Genomic DNA, 16,561 nt, shown 5'->3' with positions numbered 1-16,561 from the left:
ACATTTGCTGACCGCGGCACTAGCACCCAGTGTCAGGTCCTGCAGGGTGGGGCCCTAAGCCTTGGCTCCGCCCTGCTTCTCATGGAAGGCTCTGCCCTGCCTTCCTACCTGGACACGTTCTTGTCGCACTGTGGTTCTCAGTGAGATGTTGCCACCCTGGGAAAGCCCCCATGACTTCTCCCAGGATGCTTGTTAAAGGGGGTGTCCTCTGAGCACCCCGTCTAGAACACACTGCCCAGTAACGCCATGGCCCCTTGGCCCATCCGTGCTCCTCACTGGGCGCGCTGCGTGCTGCGTGGGTCCTGAGCTCCTTGCTCAGCACAGTCTCTGTGGGACTCAGCCTGGAGCCCAGGTGTGGTAAAGCGCGGCAAGTGGCACTCTGCCCACACCAACATGTTAGAGCACGAGGAGAACCCGGGTGCCATTTGTAATCATCCCCCCTTTTCATTCGTGATCAGGCCAAGGCCCAGAGGAGGAGGGGATCTGCCCAAGCCACACCAGGGCCACCACCTCGGCCCGGCGCACCTGCGCCTCCATGTGTCAGAGCCCGTGAGAACTTCCCTAGGTCCTCCCGTTTCACACAAATGCATAGGCTTCCGGCGGTGTGGCAGACCAGGCACCCTAAAGGCCTGCCCACCGATCGGTCATGAGAACTGAGCAGAAGCCCCGTTTTAAGGGCACGGTGTAGTGCTAAACAAAGCAGGGGAAACCTCCAGAGGCCTAAAGACAAGCGGGTAAGACAGTGGACTCAGAACTGCCCCCTGGTCTGAAGTCTATCCTCCAGTACCCCCACCCCCGACTGGCCTGTCCCCGCCCCTCCTCATTCTCATTGCATCTTTCAGGTTGTGAGTCAGTGGCACATGTGGACCAGCGTACACACCTCTGAATGATGTCCCTCTCAAAGCAGCTCCCTGACCGCGTGCTAATCCTCAAGCAAAGGCCTCAGGGACAGTGTGTCACCAGCGGCACTGGGAATGCTGCCGTGTCGTTCTAGAGTCACGCTTTGGCTCCAAATTAAAGTCCATGAGCCGCCGCAGGCATTTAACTGGTTTATTAGGCCAGGCTCCAGATCCCTCTCTCATGTTGTTTAATTTAAAAGCCAGTCGTGAAGGATGGATTCTTATCAAAAAGGTCTTCATTTCAAATCTTTGCTTTATTAATTGTTAGCTGTTTGACTGGAGCTAGTTACTTAGCTTCTCTGAGCTTAGTTTCCTCAACTGTCGTACAAAACAAGGTGACCACCCTGTCTCCTGTGTGACCAGAAATAGAAGAAGATACATGAAGTAGAAAGCCGGCCGGGGCCTGGCCCATCTAAGGAATTCCCACAGCTATGCTGTTAGTATACTTGTAAGAAACATGGAAGTGGGGGCTCTCTCGTCCCCTCCTGGCCTGAGCCGGGAGCTCTGTCCTCTCGCTTTCTCTCTAAATAAAAGCCTCTCCCTGGCTCTCCTACCTTGAGTGTTTGCAAAGTTCATTCTTTGACTCTGCAAACAAGAACCCCAGCATCATCTTTGGGGGCTCGTCCAGGATAACTTCGGAGGTGAGTATCGGCATCCAAGCCTGCCTTTTCTCTCACTGTCCTTACAGAAGGAAGTCGTCGATGGCACTCAAAATTGGGCGCCCGTCAGCCACTAAAACGGGACTAGCCCGGCTGCCGATCTCGAAGTCTCGAGCGACAGGTTCCCCTGCGTCTCCCTCAGTGGATTCCCTGTCTCCCTTGGAAGCCGGGAAAGTCCCCTGAGTGGAGGCCAGGATTCCCCTTCAGAGACGTCTCCTTGGATGCGAGGGACCGAGGAAGGCCGTGGGCACCTCTGAGAGTCTAGGCTGAGGCTGCGCTTCAGCGGCTCCTCAAAGGCCCGCGTGTCTGGAACCAGACCCCGACAGCCCGACTGGGGATCTGAGAGGAGTGACCCTCTCTCTGTCTCTGACTCCCAGCCTGCTTCAGGCCGCCCTGGCCTCTGGGTGAGGCAGGGCTGCTCCTGACCTCCTTTACACGCTCTTGTGTGCCTCTAACTCCATCAATCTCATGGAACCCGATGCTCACCACCGCAAGGTAGGTCTACACTTCGCTCTTATTCTTGACTAAATGCTGTACTTTTTATCTCATAAGAATGTGTCTGGGACCTGTTAGTTATGTAAATGTTGATTAGCGTCGGCTACCAGTCTTAAGTACCGGGTGGAAGGTTTCCCGGTGTCTACGGCTCCTTGATCCCCCGCCTCCGGATGGGAATGTCGGGGAGTGGCTGAGCCGATTTCCAATATGTAAATGGCTCTATTCTACTGACCTCTCTTCCTTAGAGGCAGTCATCCTGGGGCACACCATTTCCTTTTCTGCAGCCCCAGGGAAGGGGAGCAGGCTTGTGGCTCTGAGTGACCACCGCTCTGGCAGCGAGAGGTCACACAGACCCTGCGCTTATCAGGCAGGGGCCTCTCAAAGACCGATCCCGAGTGTACTATGCTAAGGCCCGTGCAGAAGAAAGTAGGGTCTGGATTAGAACTCCCAAAAGGCATAAAGCAGGAGCACACCGGTGAGGTCCCACTAAATCCAGAGCTCCGAGGCGACTCTTGCTGAGGGGGAGGGCAGGAGGGCAATCAAGGCAAGGTGCAGGCCACGCTGGTAAGGACTGGTTAAGTCCAGTAGGCCTGGCAGAGGAGGTGACTGACCACTGCCACCCAGGCTCCAAGGCGAGGGGACGCCCTCACAGTAAAGGCCGACCAGGTATCACACACCTGTCTCTCTCCCTTCCAGGTTGGAACATCCTCTTCAGGTTTAAAGCCAGACATGCCTCTGGCATGCATTCTGAAGAGTTGGGAGCAATTTGATCCCCAAACCCTGACAAAGAAGTGTCTTATCTTCTTCTGCCCACAAGCCTGGCCTCAATACAAACTCTCTGATGGAGAGGCCTGGCCCCTGAGAAAAGTATACGATATAATAAGGTTACGCAGCTAAATTAATTTTGTCACAAGGAAGGAAAATGGTCAAAAGGCCTGCGAACTACTACAATATGGAACTGGCTTTCTAAATCCTTTTATTGGAAATCTATTCTACTTATTGGGTTCATAATCATCCTCAAAATTTATCTTCTGCCTTACAGCCTGGCTTAAATCTTTCAGAGGAGAAGAATGCTTAGAGGCTCGACTTTGTCATGTTTAGTGAAGATTTTGTAAATAATCTAGCATGGTTGTTAAGAGTGAGTAAACTTAAGAGTAGTAACTGAACTAATTGGCTGCAAGGATGTTAAGAACATCGCACACCCTGCAGACCTCCCAAGCCTCCAGCATCGATGGACCAGGACTGTTTTTCGTTGGGATGATCACCTAGCCTCCATTTTTATACCATCTCTTGTTTAGAAGATATAATTTGGCATATCAAATCCTTAACCAGTTTTACTCAAAAGGCCTTAAATGATGCTATCCAAGGAATAGCTCTCCTAAATACTAAAGTTAAACTAATGCACCAAGCAGTTATACAAAACAGAATGGCACTAAGACATCTTAACAGCAGCACAGGGTGGGACCTGTGCTATAATTAAAGTTGTGTATTGTGTGTACATTCCAAATTATTCACGAAATGTCTCTGATTCACTCCAGAACCTCTGAAAGCAAGTCCAAGCTATGTCAGGCCCAGAAGTCCCATGGACTACTACGATATGGAGCTGGTTCTCTGAATCCTTTTGAAGTCATAAAACTGCTAATGGTGATGGAAATAGAATCCAAGATAGAAGTGCCCACCTTCCGAGGGCCTCTTGACTGACTAGTGATGGAGACGTAAGTGCACCCTTTACTGTGCCCCGTCTCAGCATGAAGCAGCCAGAGTGGTGGTCACTCCCTTTCCCCTAGCAGCAGCTAGGGTCTCCATATGCAGAGGGGGGAATGAGACAGGGACCCTGGGCTTAGACAGAGTAGGGTGAGGGCCTCCAGAAAAACAAAGCAAGATAATCCACTGTGGGATTTGCTTTGGCCTGCTGGGGGCCCAGCTTGTTTTTCTGACTTTACCCAGGTGCTGCTTTTCTTCCTCTAGCCCTAAACAAATGATTTGCAACCTGGGCAATGTAGTGAGCAAGCCCAAAACAACGTAGTACAAACGGGAAGGATTCCATCTTGAAAATAAGATTGCATCTTAAAACCCAATTAGTTAAAAATGAGTTTCTTAACAAACAGACAATAACTCAGCCCACCTTGGGAGCAAAGCAGGCAGCCTTGACTGACAGGCTCCCAGGCCGGGAAGCTGCTATCCTGGGAGGAAATCAGAGCAGTAAAATTATTGTAAATAACCAGGAAGACTAATAAGAAACTTAGTGTTTCTTCAAAGGTAAACATTTTGGGACCACTTAGCAGGTGTGCATCCCCAGCCCTGTGTCTCTCAACTGCCTATAAAACCCCGAGACAGCGCAGCACCCCGGGCCTCTCTCGTCTCCTCCGGCCTGAGCCAGGACCTCTGTCCTCTTGCTTTCTCTTTAAATAAAAGCCTCTGCTTGGCTCTCCTAAAAAAAAAAAAAAAGAAACACGACAGTGTGCTGATGAGGGGGACTGGACAGTGACTTCCTGACGCTGTTACTGAACCCGAAGCCTGCACATGCTTGCAACCACAACGACCCGCCTTTCCAAGATGATGCCCCCGATGTGTTTGTGCAAGAGTCACTTTCCCCTATGACACATACTTTGGCCTTTGATGCCATTTTCCACTAAAAGACCCACAACTTTTTGGAGAAATGGCTGATCCCAGATCCGAGCCAGGATTGTGTACAAATCTAGGGCATCTCATCATTCCAGAGAGCAAGGAAATCATCAAAGACCGCTAGGCTTGTGTCACAAGTACTTAGGGCCGACTTGATTCAGCTCCTGTTGGCATAAAATAAGACGATGTGACCATCTAGACGAAGAAAAATGGTAATATGTTAAAACACCTCAAATGTTTTAAATCCATGAATTTGAAATTACTGCTAAAAAAACAAAAACACCCAACTGATCATCTCTGTGAGATGCTAGGGAATCAAGTCATTAGCTGGAAATAATTAAAGGGAAAGACGGGGGCATCGAGTCTCCACCTTCTATAGGAACTGTGCCGTGCATCCAAATTGTAAATAAGGGGACGCTTCTCCATAGGGAAGTAGGTTAGCTAATACATGAAGGAGAGCTGATAGAACAAGAGCGGCAGCCATTCGCAGGCCTCGATGTGCTGATTGGTCTAAGCGCTGGGTACCGAAGGGTGTGAACAAAGAGCTCAAGAGACGGGCAGACAGCACATGCCTCCCGATGAACAGCACCTGTGAGCCTTGCCCAGAAGATCAAACCTCAGTCTGATCACGCTCCTCGGCTCCAGTATGATGTACAGGGAATTCTAGGACAGAGCAGCCTATTAAACTATTACATTAACAATTCCAGACTATGAGGCCAAAAAATAAAACTTGTTTCATCAGAGAATCAATTGCAAAAGGAAAGAACAAAGAACGGAAGGAAAATCTATAGATCAATTTGAAAAGTTTTAAATCGACCAACTGCTATCTGTTTATTTGGATCTTGATTCAAACACAAGAAAACTCCAGAAGCATGACATTCACGGAATTAATAGAAACATGGTCATTGACTGGATAGTTGATGACAGAAGTGACAGTAGAAAACTTATTTTAAAACTGTTTTTTCATCAACAAAACAAGTCCCCTGAGACTTTAATCTAACAACAAAGACTGAGCGCTGAGCTTCTGGTCCTGCGTGGGGCCCTGGGGGCCGAGAGGGGTCCGCACCCTCTCCACCTCGGGACCTCGCTCTGTGCGTGAAACAGGAAAAGTCCCGTGCATTTCCTGAGCAGCAGCCTTGGGGGAACTACTGAGAAACACCTGGTGTCCCCAAGCAGTGGCCGGACAGGATGGGGCTACATGGCCACACACACACCTTTCAAAGGGATACCAGGCACCCTAGGGCTGGCGTGGCTCTCTGGTTCTTATAACCAACGGGATTAGACTAAGCAGGCAGATAAGACATGAACAAAACAGGATTGCCAGGGTTGGAAGCCCTGGTTCAGGAGTGATAATGTGCATGAGAGACACTGTCAGGTGAGGAGACGTGAACCCGTGCTTCAGTCTCATCGCCGCCCTGTCCGCTCAGGTTAGAATGCGGAGGCCACTCCCAGCTCTCCGATGCCCATGATGTGGGACTTCAGGCAGGTGGTGCCACATGGCTAGGTCTGTCCCCTCACCTGTGATATGAAGAGGGGAATGGCAGGTGCCTGGCTGGGCTGCTGGGAGGATCGAATGAGGAGGAAGGTGGGCCCCCTGCCGGAACACGGCCGAACCAGCTGCCGTTATTACCGCTCCTTCAGCAGCTTTTGTCTCTGTTCTCAGGACACTGCTCCCTGGAAGGTGGGAAGCAAGCAAGCAAACCTCTGCCAGGACACTTGAGTGTCTTAGTGTACAGAAGCGAGGGCAGCGACCCAGTCTCAGCTGAACGTGCACACGGAAGGCACCCATGCAAGGACTCTGGGGAGGGAAGTCAAAATCTGGGTGGGGGAGGATTTTTATGACATCGAATGGTCAAAGGTATCATTACCGATATTGCCATAGTGTAATCCTCCCAACACCCAGGGCTGCCACAGAAATCACTGGCCCTGGAAGCCAGTGGTCAGAGAAGCCCTGGGGTCCATGGCTATCAGTGGGCACCTCGCCCTGGCAGACCTCAAGCTCCTGGCTCATTAGCACTTTGATCTGCCCTCAGGCCTAAGTGGAACCATTTTTAAGCATTTCAAACTTTGTTAAATGAAGATAAGAAGCAACCACAAGATTAAAGGGAATTTTTTTTTGTTGATGTCTTAAAAGCAAGAGGCTCAAACTCCAAACAACTGCATCCCCATCCTTCCCTGTCTGATGATGGTGCACAGGTCAGCAGAGGAGGCCGGGCTCCCTCCCAGAGGGGCAGAGCTGCCCTGGAGGCCAAAGGCCCTGGAGCATAAGCCATGGAGGAGGGATGTGAAAAGCAGCTTAGAAGCTGATCGCCCTTGATGTGGGGACTTAGTGGAAATGAGCAAACCTGCTCATCTTGCTGAAGCCACAAGATGAGCTGATGCATAGGGTGAGCCCCAGTTTTGGAGGGCATGGGAAGCGACCTGCATCTGGGTCCTGGCCTGCTCATGTGACACTGGCCAAGTCACTTTCGCTTCTGAACTTCAGATGGTTTACCTGGGATGCAGTGGTGCAGCAGACAATGTCACTGCCCCTCTGGAAATTCCCTGGACCCCAGTAACCTGCAGCTCCTTGCTCAGGTGCATGCCCAGAGCTTTCTGCTGCTGCAGGAGGATGCTTGGCCTGGGTGCATCCCTGATGGACCCACAGCCCCTGTCGTCACCACTTCTTCAGCTGCCGTTCTCAGCATACCCTGAGCCCTCCATGCATATTCCCAGGCCATTAGCAGCCTGGGCCAGTGGCCAAAGACAGGATTTATGAAAATCCAATAAGGTTTCATCTACCATGGAAGCTTTTAATAAGTCAGAGTGCAGGAAAGACACTAAACAGTTGATTTACAGCCTGTTGGCTGGAGCCAGCCAATTACTGTGCATGTGGGGTCACTTAGGCAGGAGCATATTTCATGGGCAACTGTCGCTGGCCCTAAAGTGGGAGGTGGGATGACTCGCGTCCGCCTCTGCCGCCTGGCCTCCTAAGGGCTTGATGCAGTCACTCCTTAGGGAGCAGGCTGGGCCCCGTACAGACCTGCTGAGTGGTGGAGGGACCACACCCCAGCCACCGCTCTGTGGGGTCAATGACAGTAGTTTGTTAGTCTGTGGGGTTGATGCATTAATTCCTGCATGACTCAGAATCCCACCGGAAAAGGAGGATTTCTGAAACAAGAAAGTCTGAACTTCTATGTTTCTTCACTGCATCTTTTGCCATATTGCTCCTCCCAGCTACTAAAAGTCTGAGAAAATAGCCGAAGACAAAAGATAAAGTTGATGAAATGATGCAGAGGGTTTTGAACATGAGAAATTCTAGCTGAGAATTTCTTTTAAAAAAACAGACTAAAACTTGACATTCCCAAGGGGATTCCACATGTAAGATACAGCGCCACTGGGCCTTCCTACCACCTTGAAATGAGTACCCATGCTAGGGGGTGGGAGTAGGGGTAAGGGGAGCCATTGCTGGTGGGCAGGGAGGGGGGCACGCTCAGGAGTGGGCGGGCAGAGAGGCAAGGGCCCTGGAGGATTTCAGGGAGTGAGAAGCCCAAGACCAGCTCTGGATGTAAGAGGATATTAAGAGAGTGATGTTGTGGGTAATAAATTGCATTTATTTTCAAATTCATTAGAGACAAATGAGAAATAGTATTACCTTAATTATTTTTGGTTGTGGTCTGCATTTCTTGAATACAAAATCAAGCAGATACTGGACCATGTGCTGCTCTGGTTTATATTCAGGTTACATTTAACAGGGATCAAATTAGATTTTACTTCTGGGTTAAGAGAATAATGATAACACCAACAAAACAGGAGTAGCTGGTATTTTGTGAGGCTTACCAGCATTTGAAAAGGACGGGGTATTTGAGCTTCTTTTAAATCACAGTGACACAGGTGCTACGGGTGTGCTGTGTGTTCCCCAAATTCATACCTCATCTGACCTCCAGAGCGCTGGCATGGGAGATGGGGGTGCTCTGGGAGGTGACTGCATCATGGAAGTAGAGCCCTCATGGCTGCAGACAGTGCCTTTATAACAGAGAGCTCGGAGCGCGCGCTCCGCTTTCTGCCATGTGAGGACACAGAGACAAGCCAGCCATCATCTGTGGCCCTGAAACACAGCCATCAGGTACTGGATCTGCAAGCACCTCGGCCACGGACTCCTAGACTCCAGAACAGTGAAATACAAATTTCTGTCACTTATAATCCACTGACTCCATGGTGTTTTTGTTATATCAGCCCAAACAGAACCAGACAATATGGCTGTTAGGAGAAAAGTCAGTGCAGTTTTAGGTGCCTTCAAAATAAAGTGCTGTACGTGTGGCGGAGCAGGGAGTGCGCAGGAGGTCATGAAGCCCCGGGCGAGAACCGGCCTTCAATTCGGAAGGTTATCATTCAGCAAAGAGGGGCGAGGGGCGCTTTCTGTGGTACGAAGGGAAGAATCAGAATCAGTGAGTGGAAAATACAGGAGACCTTAATCCTACTCTCTATGGAAAGAAGTTTTTAATACATGTCAGTTCTTTATGGGAATAATTGTCTATTTCAAACCCAGATGTACCAGCTTCAAAAGTGTGGCTTCTGCTTCTAGAGGCATTTGGTCAAAGACACTGGTGGCAGCCCTCTGGTCGGATGGGGGCCTGCAAGCCACTGCCCTGACCAGCCCTCACCTGCCACTCAAAGATTTCACAATTCCTGAAGTTTCCGCCTCTAGGGAGCCTACGAACTCACACCTAGTAGACAGACGTGAACCGTTCGTCAAAAACGCCGATTTGAGGAGCACATCAAGGTTTTATTTTGGAGAGTGTGTTGAGAGCCTTCCTTGGCCCTCACCCATGTGCTCCCTGAAGAGTGTAAGTGGACTCACACTCCCCCGAAGGGCGTGGCAGTGCGTGGCCTCTCCCGCGTGGCGCTCCCTCCCCGACCACTTCACTCCACTGGCTGTGACTCAGCTTTTGCAAAGCTTGGCCAGTGAGTCATTTTTTTTTTCTTCTTTTAATGTTAATAATTTTGCTCTCTGCTCTTTGAATGAGACAAGCCTTGGTCTCCCCAGAACCCTTATTCCCATCAGAAATACACTATATTTTAGTAACAAGGCCTGTGGGCAGATGTACACCCCATCTGCCCTGAGAACCCTTGGCCTACTATGAAGTTAGCTGGAAAAAGAGTGAATGTCCCTGTGGTGTGACCTGGCTGCATACTGCTTGGGAGCCAGCGGGGACAGCCCCAGGGCCCCACAGCGGGGCAGGACAGGGTGAATGGCACTCACAGGGGGGCCGGCGATCCCAATGCCCGGGTCGCCACGGCTGCCAGGAGGGCCAGGGATCCCAGGTGCACCTCGCTCTCCCTAGAAAGAGAAAAAAATAGGACCAAGAGGTCAGTTCTAGGACACAGAGGGCCAGGGTGCACGAGAAACTACGTCCTGCCACTGTGTGACCACACTCCACGGACACCACTCCCATCACTTGGACCCCATGCATCCAACATGCATGACCCTCAGCCCCCAGTTGTGATGGTGCCCCAACTTCCCCCCACGCTCCAGGTGTGGTCATCATAATATGACAGCTCCAGGGGACCAGAGTTCTGAGTTCCGTGCTTTCTCCAGACCTCCTCACACCTCTGTCCTGACCACACACAAGATCTGACCGCATACCCGCATTTCAGCTCAGCTCCCACATCACTAGTGAACTAACTCATCAATACACCAATGGTTTGCCACTTTTCCAGAGGCTGGGGGAGTGACGGTGACTCAGACAATGACCTTTGTCATCACGCACAGGGGTCAGTATCATGTGGGTTCAGCCCTTATTAACTGTCGGCTCTAGAAATGGAGAAGCTCTGTGAGCTTCAGGTTTCCTGTTTACAAAGGGCAGGCGGGAAGGGGAGCAGCCCCACCAGTGGGCATCCTGCGCATGAGACAGGATCACGTGCAGAGAGCCTGGCGCAGCGCCTGGCACAGCGCTCAGGGCAAGTTAGCTGTGTGGCTGGTGTTACTCTCCAGGACCTTTTCTTCTGGGCTTTGATGCAAAGAGTGAAAAGGAGAAGGAAAGAGAAGTGGAGAAGAAATTCTGTTGGCCATATTCTGTAGAAGGAAGCGGAGACAGAATCCTACCTTCTGACCCACAACGTCACGTTGCCAGCCTCGGACAGGCATCCCCCGACTCAACTGGCGGCCAGACCTGACCTGTCCGGACACGGGCTACTCGCCCTCTTTAGTTATCTGCCTGTATTCATGTTTGCACATTTCCCCTGCACCGATATTAATGAGTGTGATTAGGCATGCTGCCCCACACACCTCAGTGAATGTTAATATACAGTTTGCAAATTACTACCTTTCTAAATTCCAAAATAAGTTCAATCCAAAACACATATGGTCCCAACAATTTTGTGTAAGGAACTGTGCACCTTCATTTAGTCATCTGAAGTCAGACAAGCCTAATATGGAAATGGCGGGTGACCTCATTAGGGCTACTTGATACCTCTGGATTGAGCTAATATACATGACAAATAGAAAGAGTCTAAGAAGGTTGTTTTGGAGAGCCAATAAGATAATGTGCTACAAACTGATTTCAGGTAGAACCCAACATCGCTAGGCAATATGTTGCTTTATGAAGTTTATATTTCTATGCATTGAAGGAGAAAATCACTAATAATCAGCTTACACTTAAACCATTGTTTCAATAAGAAAACTTACATTTTGGACTTTTAAGAAAAGAAATGCTTCTAAGATGATTTGCCTTTCCTGAAATATGACATAACTTATATATTAATTCAACTCATGTTTGTAGTTTATTCTTTGGAACAGTGATCCAGGCTCCACCACCAAAGGAGGGCTCGGTCACGCGCCCGCGCCGGACACTCAGTGCTGAGTTTGGAGGAGCAGCTCGTTCACGGCACTGGGAGGAACAGGGTCTGTGAAGGTCTCAAAAGAGACGAACCAAAATCCCAATCCCGCACCAGTAACGCCGCCTCTTCCCCTTGTCCCTCCAGCCCCGCGGGGGCCACGCTTCCTAGGCGCCACAGCGTCTTGCAGCTTCCTCAGCCATGGTGGGGCCGCCCTCCCTTCCGTAAATCATCCCCTTCTGAAATTCCTGTCAAAGTCCCAGGAGGTGCATTCTGTTTCTTTAGAATAACATGGCATGGCTGGTTCTGGGAAGTACACGATGCTTGGAAGTGTTAGAAAATCTAATGTGTATGCATTGGGGGTGGGGGTGGGGGAGGAAGCCAAGAAATAAGGCAAATGTGGGAAAAAGTCCACTAAGTGTGGACACGAAATGTGCACAAAGTGTGAACATGATCAGGGTCGTATCTGCCCCCAGCAAATCACAACAGTGGGCGGGCGGTCAGGCAGGGACACCGCAAACTGACAGGTGACACAAGGACCAGTCTTAGGACGATGGCACCCGGTCCTGTGACCTTGGGTAAGTCCCATAACTGTCTGCTCCAAGGGCCCTCATCAGTTAGGAAAAAGAACATTCTACCAAATTACCACGTATCTTATGAAGACACATTGAAAAGGTAAGAGACCATATATACAATGATGAGTATTGCAGGTATATTACTATCATTCAATGAGCAGAATTAGAAAACAGAAAATGAACTAAGCATGCAGAGACATCAAAAAACAATCTTTTTGTATCTCAGTTTCTTTATAGAATTAACGTAGATTTCTTATTATTTTCTGTTTTAACGTGTTTCCTCCCCTCTTCCCAAGGCTGTGCTTCATGCACTGATGTGCAAACCCTCGCACTGCAGCTAATCCCACCAGTTGGAGCGGTATTCTTCGGTGCTGCCTGTCAGGCCCCAGACTGGGTTCATGTCTATACATTTTTGCATCCAAAGTGCCCAGATTAGGGCCTGGCACCGGTGACTGTCTTTAATAGCAACTTCCTGAATGCCAGAACGAACGAATCCATCTCACCCCCATTTTGTCAGGTACTAAATTCTGCCCCCTGAAATCAAGTTTCTGCAGAGGAACCAGCAGGAGAGAAAGCCCTCTCCCAGCCCCGCCTGGAGCCTGCGTCGCGGACCGTCCCTGTGCGGGAGGCCAGGCCTAGCTTCATTTGTTTGTGGCCCATTGTGATGCTATATTTTCCCCAAAGCAACAACACTTGACAGCTGAATGGACTGAAACTTAGAAAATGGCCCCAGAAAAGAGCAAAAAACCTTAATGTTCTGTCAGCAAAGCAAGAAAGCTCAGGATCAAGAAAAAACAGCTTTTAAGCATAAAAAAAGATTTGAGCAGGTGGAGGAGAGCAAGGCCAGCGGAGCCCCTAAATGCGGCTCATAGAGTCAACCAGGTGAGACCAGAGGGCCGGAGAGGACCCACAGATTGACGAGTCAGTTAGCTGGAGCCCCAGAGGCCAGCAGCACCTCGGAGCGTCCGGATATCCCCCGCAGAGAAAAGTACCAAGCGCAGCCCGTGTCTTCATCGTACCGACCACGTCATGCCGCCGTAAAATCTACTTAGCCTGCAACACAGGCCCAGCTTATTCTTAAATTATTATTGAGGGCAGCTTCGACTGGGGCGTCTCTCCCTGCACACCAGGTGGAACCTCAACTGGGATGGGGAGGGTTTCTTGACTCTGAATGAGAAAGAATCCTGGAGTAGGTTGGAAGACTGTAGGAAAGGAAGGAATTCATTAAAGTGAGAGCAGCAGAGCATAGCAGCGGGCAGCTGAGAGCAAGAGAGTGGAGGTGGGCGGGGAAGCTCCCTAAACTCCGTGTTGGCACAGGGCAGACCCCCTTGCCGACTCCTAAACCCAGGGTCACCTGGCGGCCCATGTCCGCTTGGATCTGCACAGCGTGGGGACTAGCCGCTACCACCGCGGGATCTGTGGGAGCCGCGGGGCACTGGAGGGAACGAGATCATGTTCTGGGAACTTCCCGAAGCAAAGAGAGGAGATTTCCAGGCAGGCCACCAAAGAGCAAGGCCATACAATGCGGCCCTGTCTGGGCCCCCCAGGCAGCGGGAACCTGCAGGCCCAGATCAGAGCTCTCAGCAGCCCCTCCCTACTTATCAGGAGTAAAGCGGAGACAGAGGGAAGACTTGGAAATAGAATGAAGTAGCGGAGAGACAAGGACGCTCACCACCGAAGAATAGAGAGAAAAAACGCAGTAAGTTGAGCAGAGAAGGCTTTACTGAAATGTACGCACTTGCAGGGGAGTGTGGGCAGCCTCACAGAAGACACACTAAGAGGCCAGGGATTCTGTCCTTCAAGGATTTGCAGGAATGTGACCAAGGGCCAGACTTGTAAAACGGTCCCAAGATGTCATCTCCAGTGAGAGACATTCTGTCTCCTCCCCTCCATTATCAGTCCTCCAAGTAACTGCAAATCAACACAAGAAATGTATTGATCCGGTTCCTTCCCAGGCTGGTGGCTTCTCTCTGGGAATCTATCAGTTAAGACTGGTTGTTTTAAAGTGGGTTGAGTTATTGTCTGTTTACCAAAGAATATGTTAGGAATCTTACGTCCCAATTTTCTGGTTTTTAAAATGGAACCTCAGCCTGAACCTGGAACCTGTCCTTCTCATTAGACTGCTTATATCTTGGCTTTTTTCATCAGAAGCAGGAAAAGTTAAATAACCATGATGCTTGTCTCCCATCTCTGCCCGATCTCACTATGGGCCGTTTTTCCTTTTCTTCCAGCCCTTTAATCAAGTAACCAGGACAGGAGACAGACCTCCGAAGTGTAAATAAACGTATGTGGACAAAGAATGCCGAGATCCAGGCCAACACAGTCACCCAAATAACCCTATTCCTAAGACAAACTTCAAAGAAATTATAAATCACTTGGCTACATCATGCTTTATGCTGAATCCTACCCAAAAAGGCCTATAAAACCCAGACCCTAAACCCTTAAGCACGCCTCCCATCTGAGATTGCCCGCACTCCCTGCTCTTCGAGGGTGTCACTCCCTCTGTCCCACTCCAGATAAGTAGGGAGGGGCTGCTGGGAGCTCTGATCTGGGCCTTCAAGTTCCTGTCACCTGGGGGGCCCGAACAGGACTGCAGCTGTACGGCTGTGCTGTTTAGTAGCCTGCCTGAAAATCTCCTTTCTTTGCCTCAGAACATAATCTCACCCCATCCGGTGCTCTGGGGCTCCCCCAAATCCCGGGGTGGTGGGGACTCAGTTCCCACACTGCAGATCCAGGTGGGCACTAGACACCAAGGGACCCTGGTTTTAGCAGTTGGCAAGGGATCTGCTCAATGCCGAGCAGGCATTCAGTGGGCTTCCCTTTCCCGGCTTTGTCTACCCTGCCCACTTGGTCTGCTCTGGCCCACTCCTCCCTTGGAGTGGATTCAAATACAGCTTTCCCTCTGCTTTGCTATTATGTCTCTGACTTTTAATTCTTTGTTGCAGCAGGGCCAAGGACTGAGAATAAACTCAACCGGTATGGAAAGGACGTGCTAAGCCATTTTCCTGCTCTCTCATTTCTGGTGATCTTGCCTTCCTTTCTTCTAAGAGACCCTGAAGTTCTTCTCAGAGATCCTTCCTCCAGGGAGCAGGGGGCTTAAATGTGAGCACCACCGACCGGACATGGGTTCGCCCCGTCGTCACAGGGCGCCTCAGATGTTCTCCTTGGGTTGGCTGTCAATGCACAAGGCCCCCAGAATCTGGGTCCTGGGTCCCGTGTTCTGCTTCTCCCACACACGCCGGCTGCCCCAGGCATGAGCAACAATCTTACATGCCCTGAAATCCAGGCACACTTGTTTCCAATGGTTTCTTTTTTTTCCTTTGGAAAATAGGGAGTTACCATATATTTGCTCACATCACTCAAAGAACTCTCCCATTTCTTTTTGCTTTGATTATTAACAGCAAAATCACTAGCAGGGGGATGCACGTTAGCCTCCCATGACCTCAGTTAATGCAAGCTTAGGATGCTTACAGAGGCCTCCTGCCTGCTTAGGGGGAAAACTCAAGGCAAAGAAGCTCCACGTAGATACAGCAAATTATTCTGAAGGCCTCAAATCTCACCTCCTGGATATTACGGTAAACAAGCTTTTTCCATACAATTTAAAAAGAATTCACTCTGTGGGTATGTTGTTGAGATCCCAAAAACAAAGCTGCAGAATAAAAAGAAGAAAACTCTCCTCCTATTAAGTGTATGGGGGTCTGGGCCTTGGGATCAGATTTCCAGTAACAGCAGCGTACGGACCCCACAAGGGCTGCAGGCCCGTCACCCGGCTGGGCTGGGCGGCGACGCGCCTCCAGGAGGCTCTCCTGGGCCTGCAGGGTGGCCCTGGCCCTGACAGGCAATGACACCGAAGGCGTGTGAGAATTTTTAAAAATTTGTTTTCATAAATATATGCAAGTGGATAAAAAGCACTGTGATCATTATATAACACATTTATGTGAGTCTGAATATGTGTGCCAAATTAAAGCAAAAGAAATTAATATTCTATGTCCTTCAATGACTAACTCACACATGTCCTTCATGAGTCAATTTTTTCACTGGATGCAGGCGCATTTCCCGTACATGCTCAGCCCTGAACACCCTTCCGTGCGCTGGCTCTCTGCCCCCCTCCCTCACCTCTTCCACTTCCAGCCACTGCACACTCTGTAAAATGAGGACAGATGTCACCTCCCCTGAGAGCCTCCCCCATCCCTGGGCCCAGGCCTCCCTCCGTCCCACCTCTGCTCTGCTTCTCCTGTGCATTTATCTGTCTTCTGCTCGGCACCCTGAACTGTCAAAGGGCTGGGAACACGTCTACATCATCGTCATCCCGCAGCCCATGTCAAGATCCGACACACGGCAGAAGTGCAACGGATGTGCGATGAACGAAACGATGGACGCACTGGTGAGCGGTATGCGGATGAACCGGTGATGCGTGACTCGGTGTGAGCGTGGCTCCAGGGGGCCCGCTGAGCGCTCAGGGGCTTCTCTCAAGAAGACACCCTCCTGGGCT

The 16,561-nt window shown here is 50.3% G+C and overlaps 1 protein-coding gene across 1 annotated transcript in view; it reads right to left on the bottom strand.

The window, feature by feature from the left end:
* COL22A1 (collagen type XXII alpha 1 chain) overlaps positions 1-16,561 on the bottom strand; it is a 236,818-nt gene that overhangs the window by 65,034 nt on the left and 155,223 nt on the right. Inside the window, exon 40 of the mRNA XM_073230303.1 lies at positions 9,921-9,998. Within this exon, the coding sequence (XP_073086404.1) occupies positions 9,921-9,998 (78 nt within the window). The remainder of the gene's footprint in view (positions 1-9,920; positions 9,999-16,561) is intronic.

Source organism: Manis javanica, chromosome 2 (assembly GCF_040802235.1).
Source record: "Manis javanica isolate MJ-LG chromosome 2, MJ_LKY, whole genome shotgun sequence".
Classification (NCBI taxonomy): domain Eukaryota; kingdom Metazoa; phylum Chordata; class Mammalia; order Pholidota; family Manidae; genus Manis; species Manis javanica.
The sequence above is the reverse complement of the archived record's forward strand: the minus strand, read 5'-3'. Positions and strand labels throughout refer to the sequence as shown.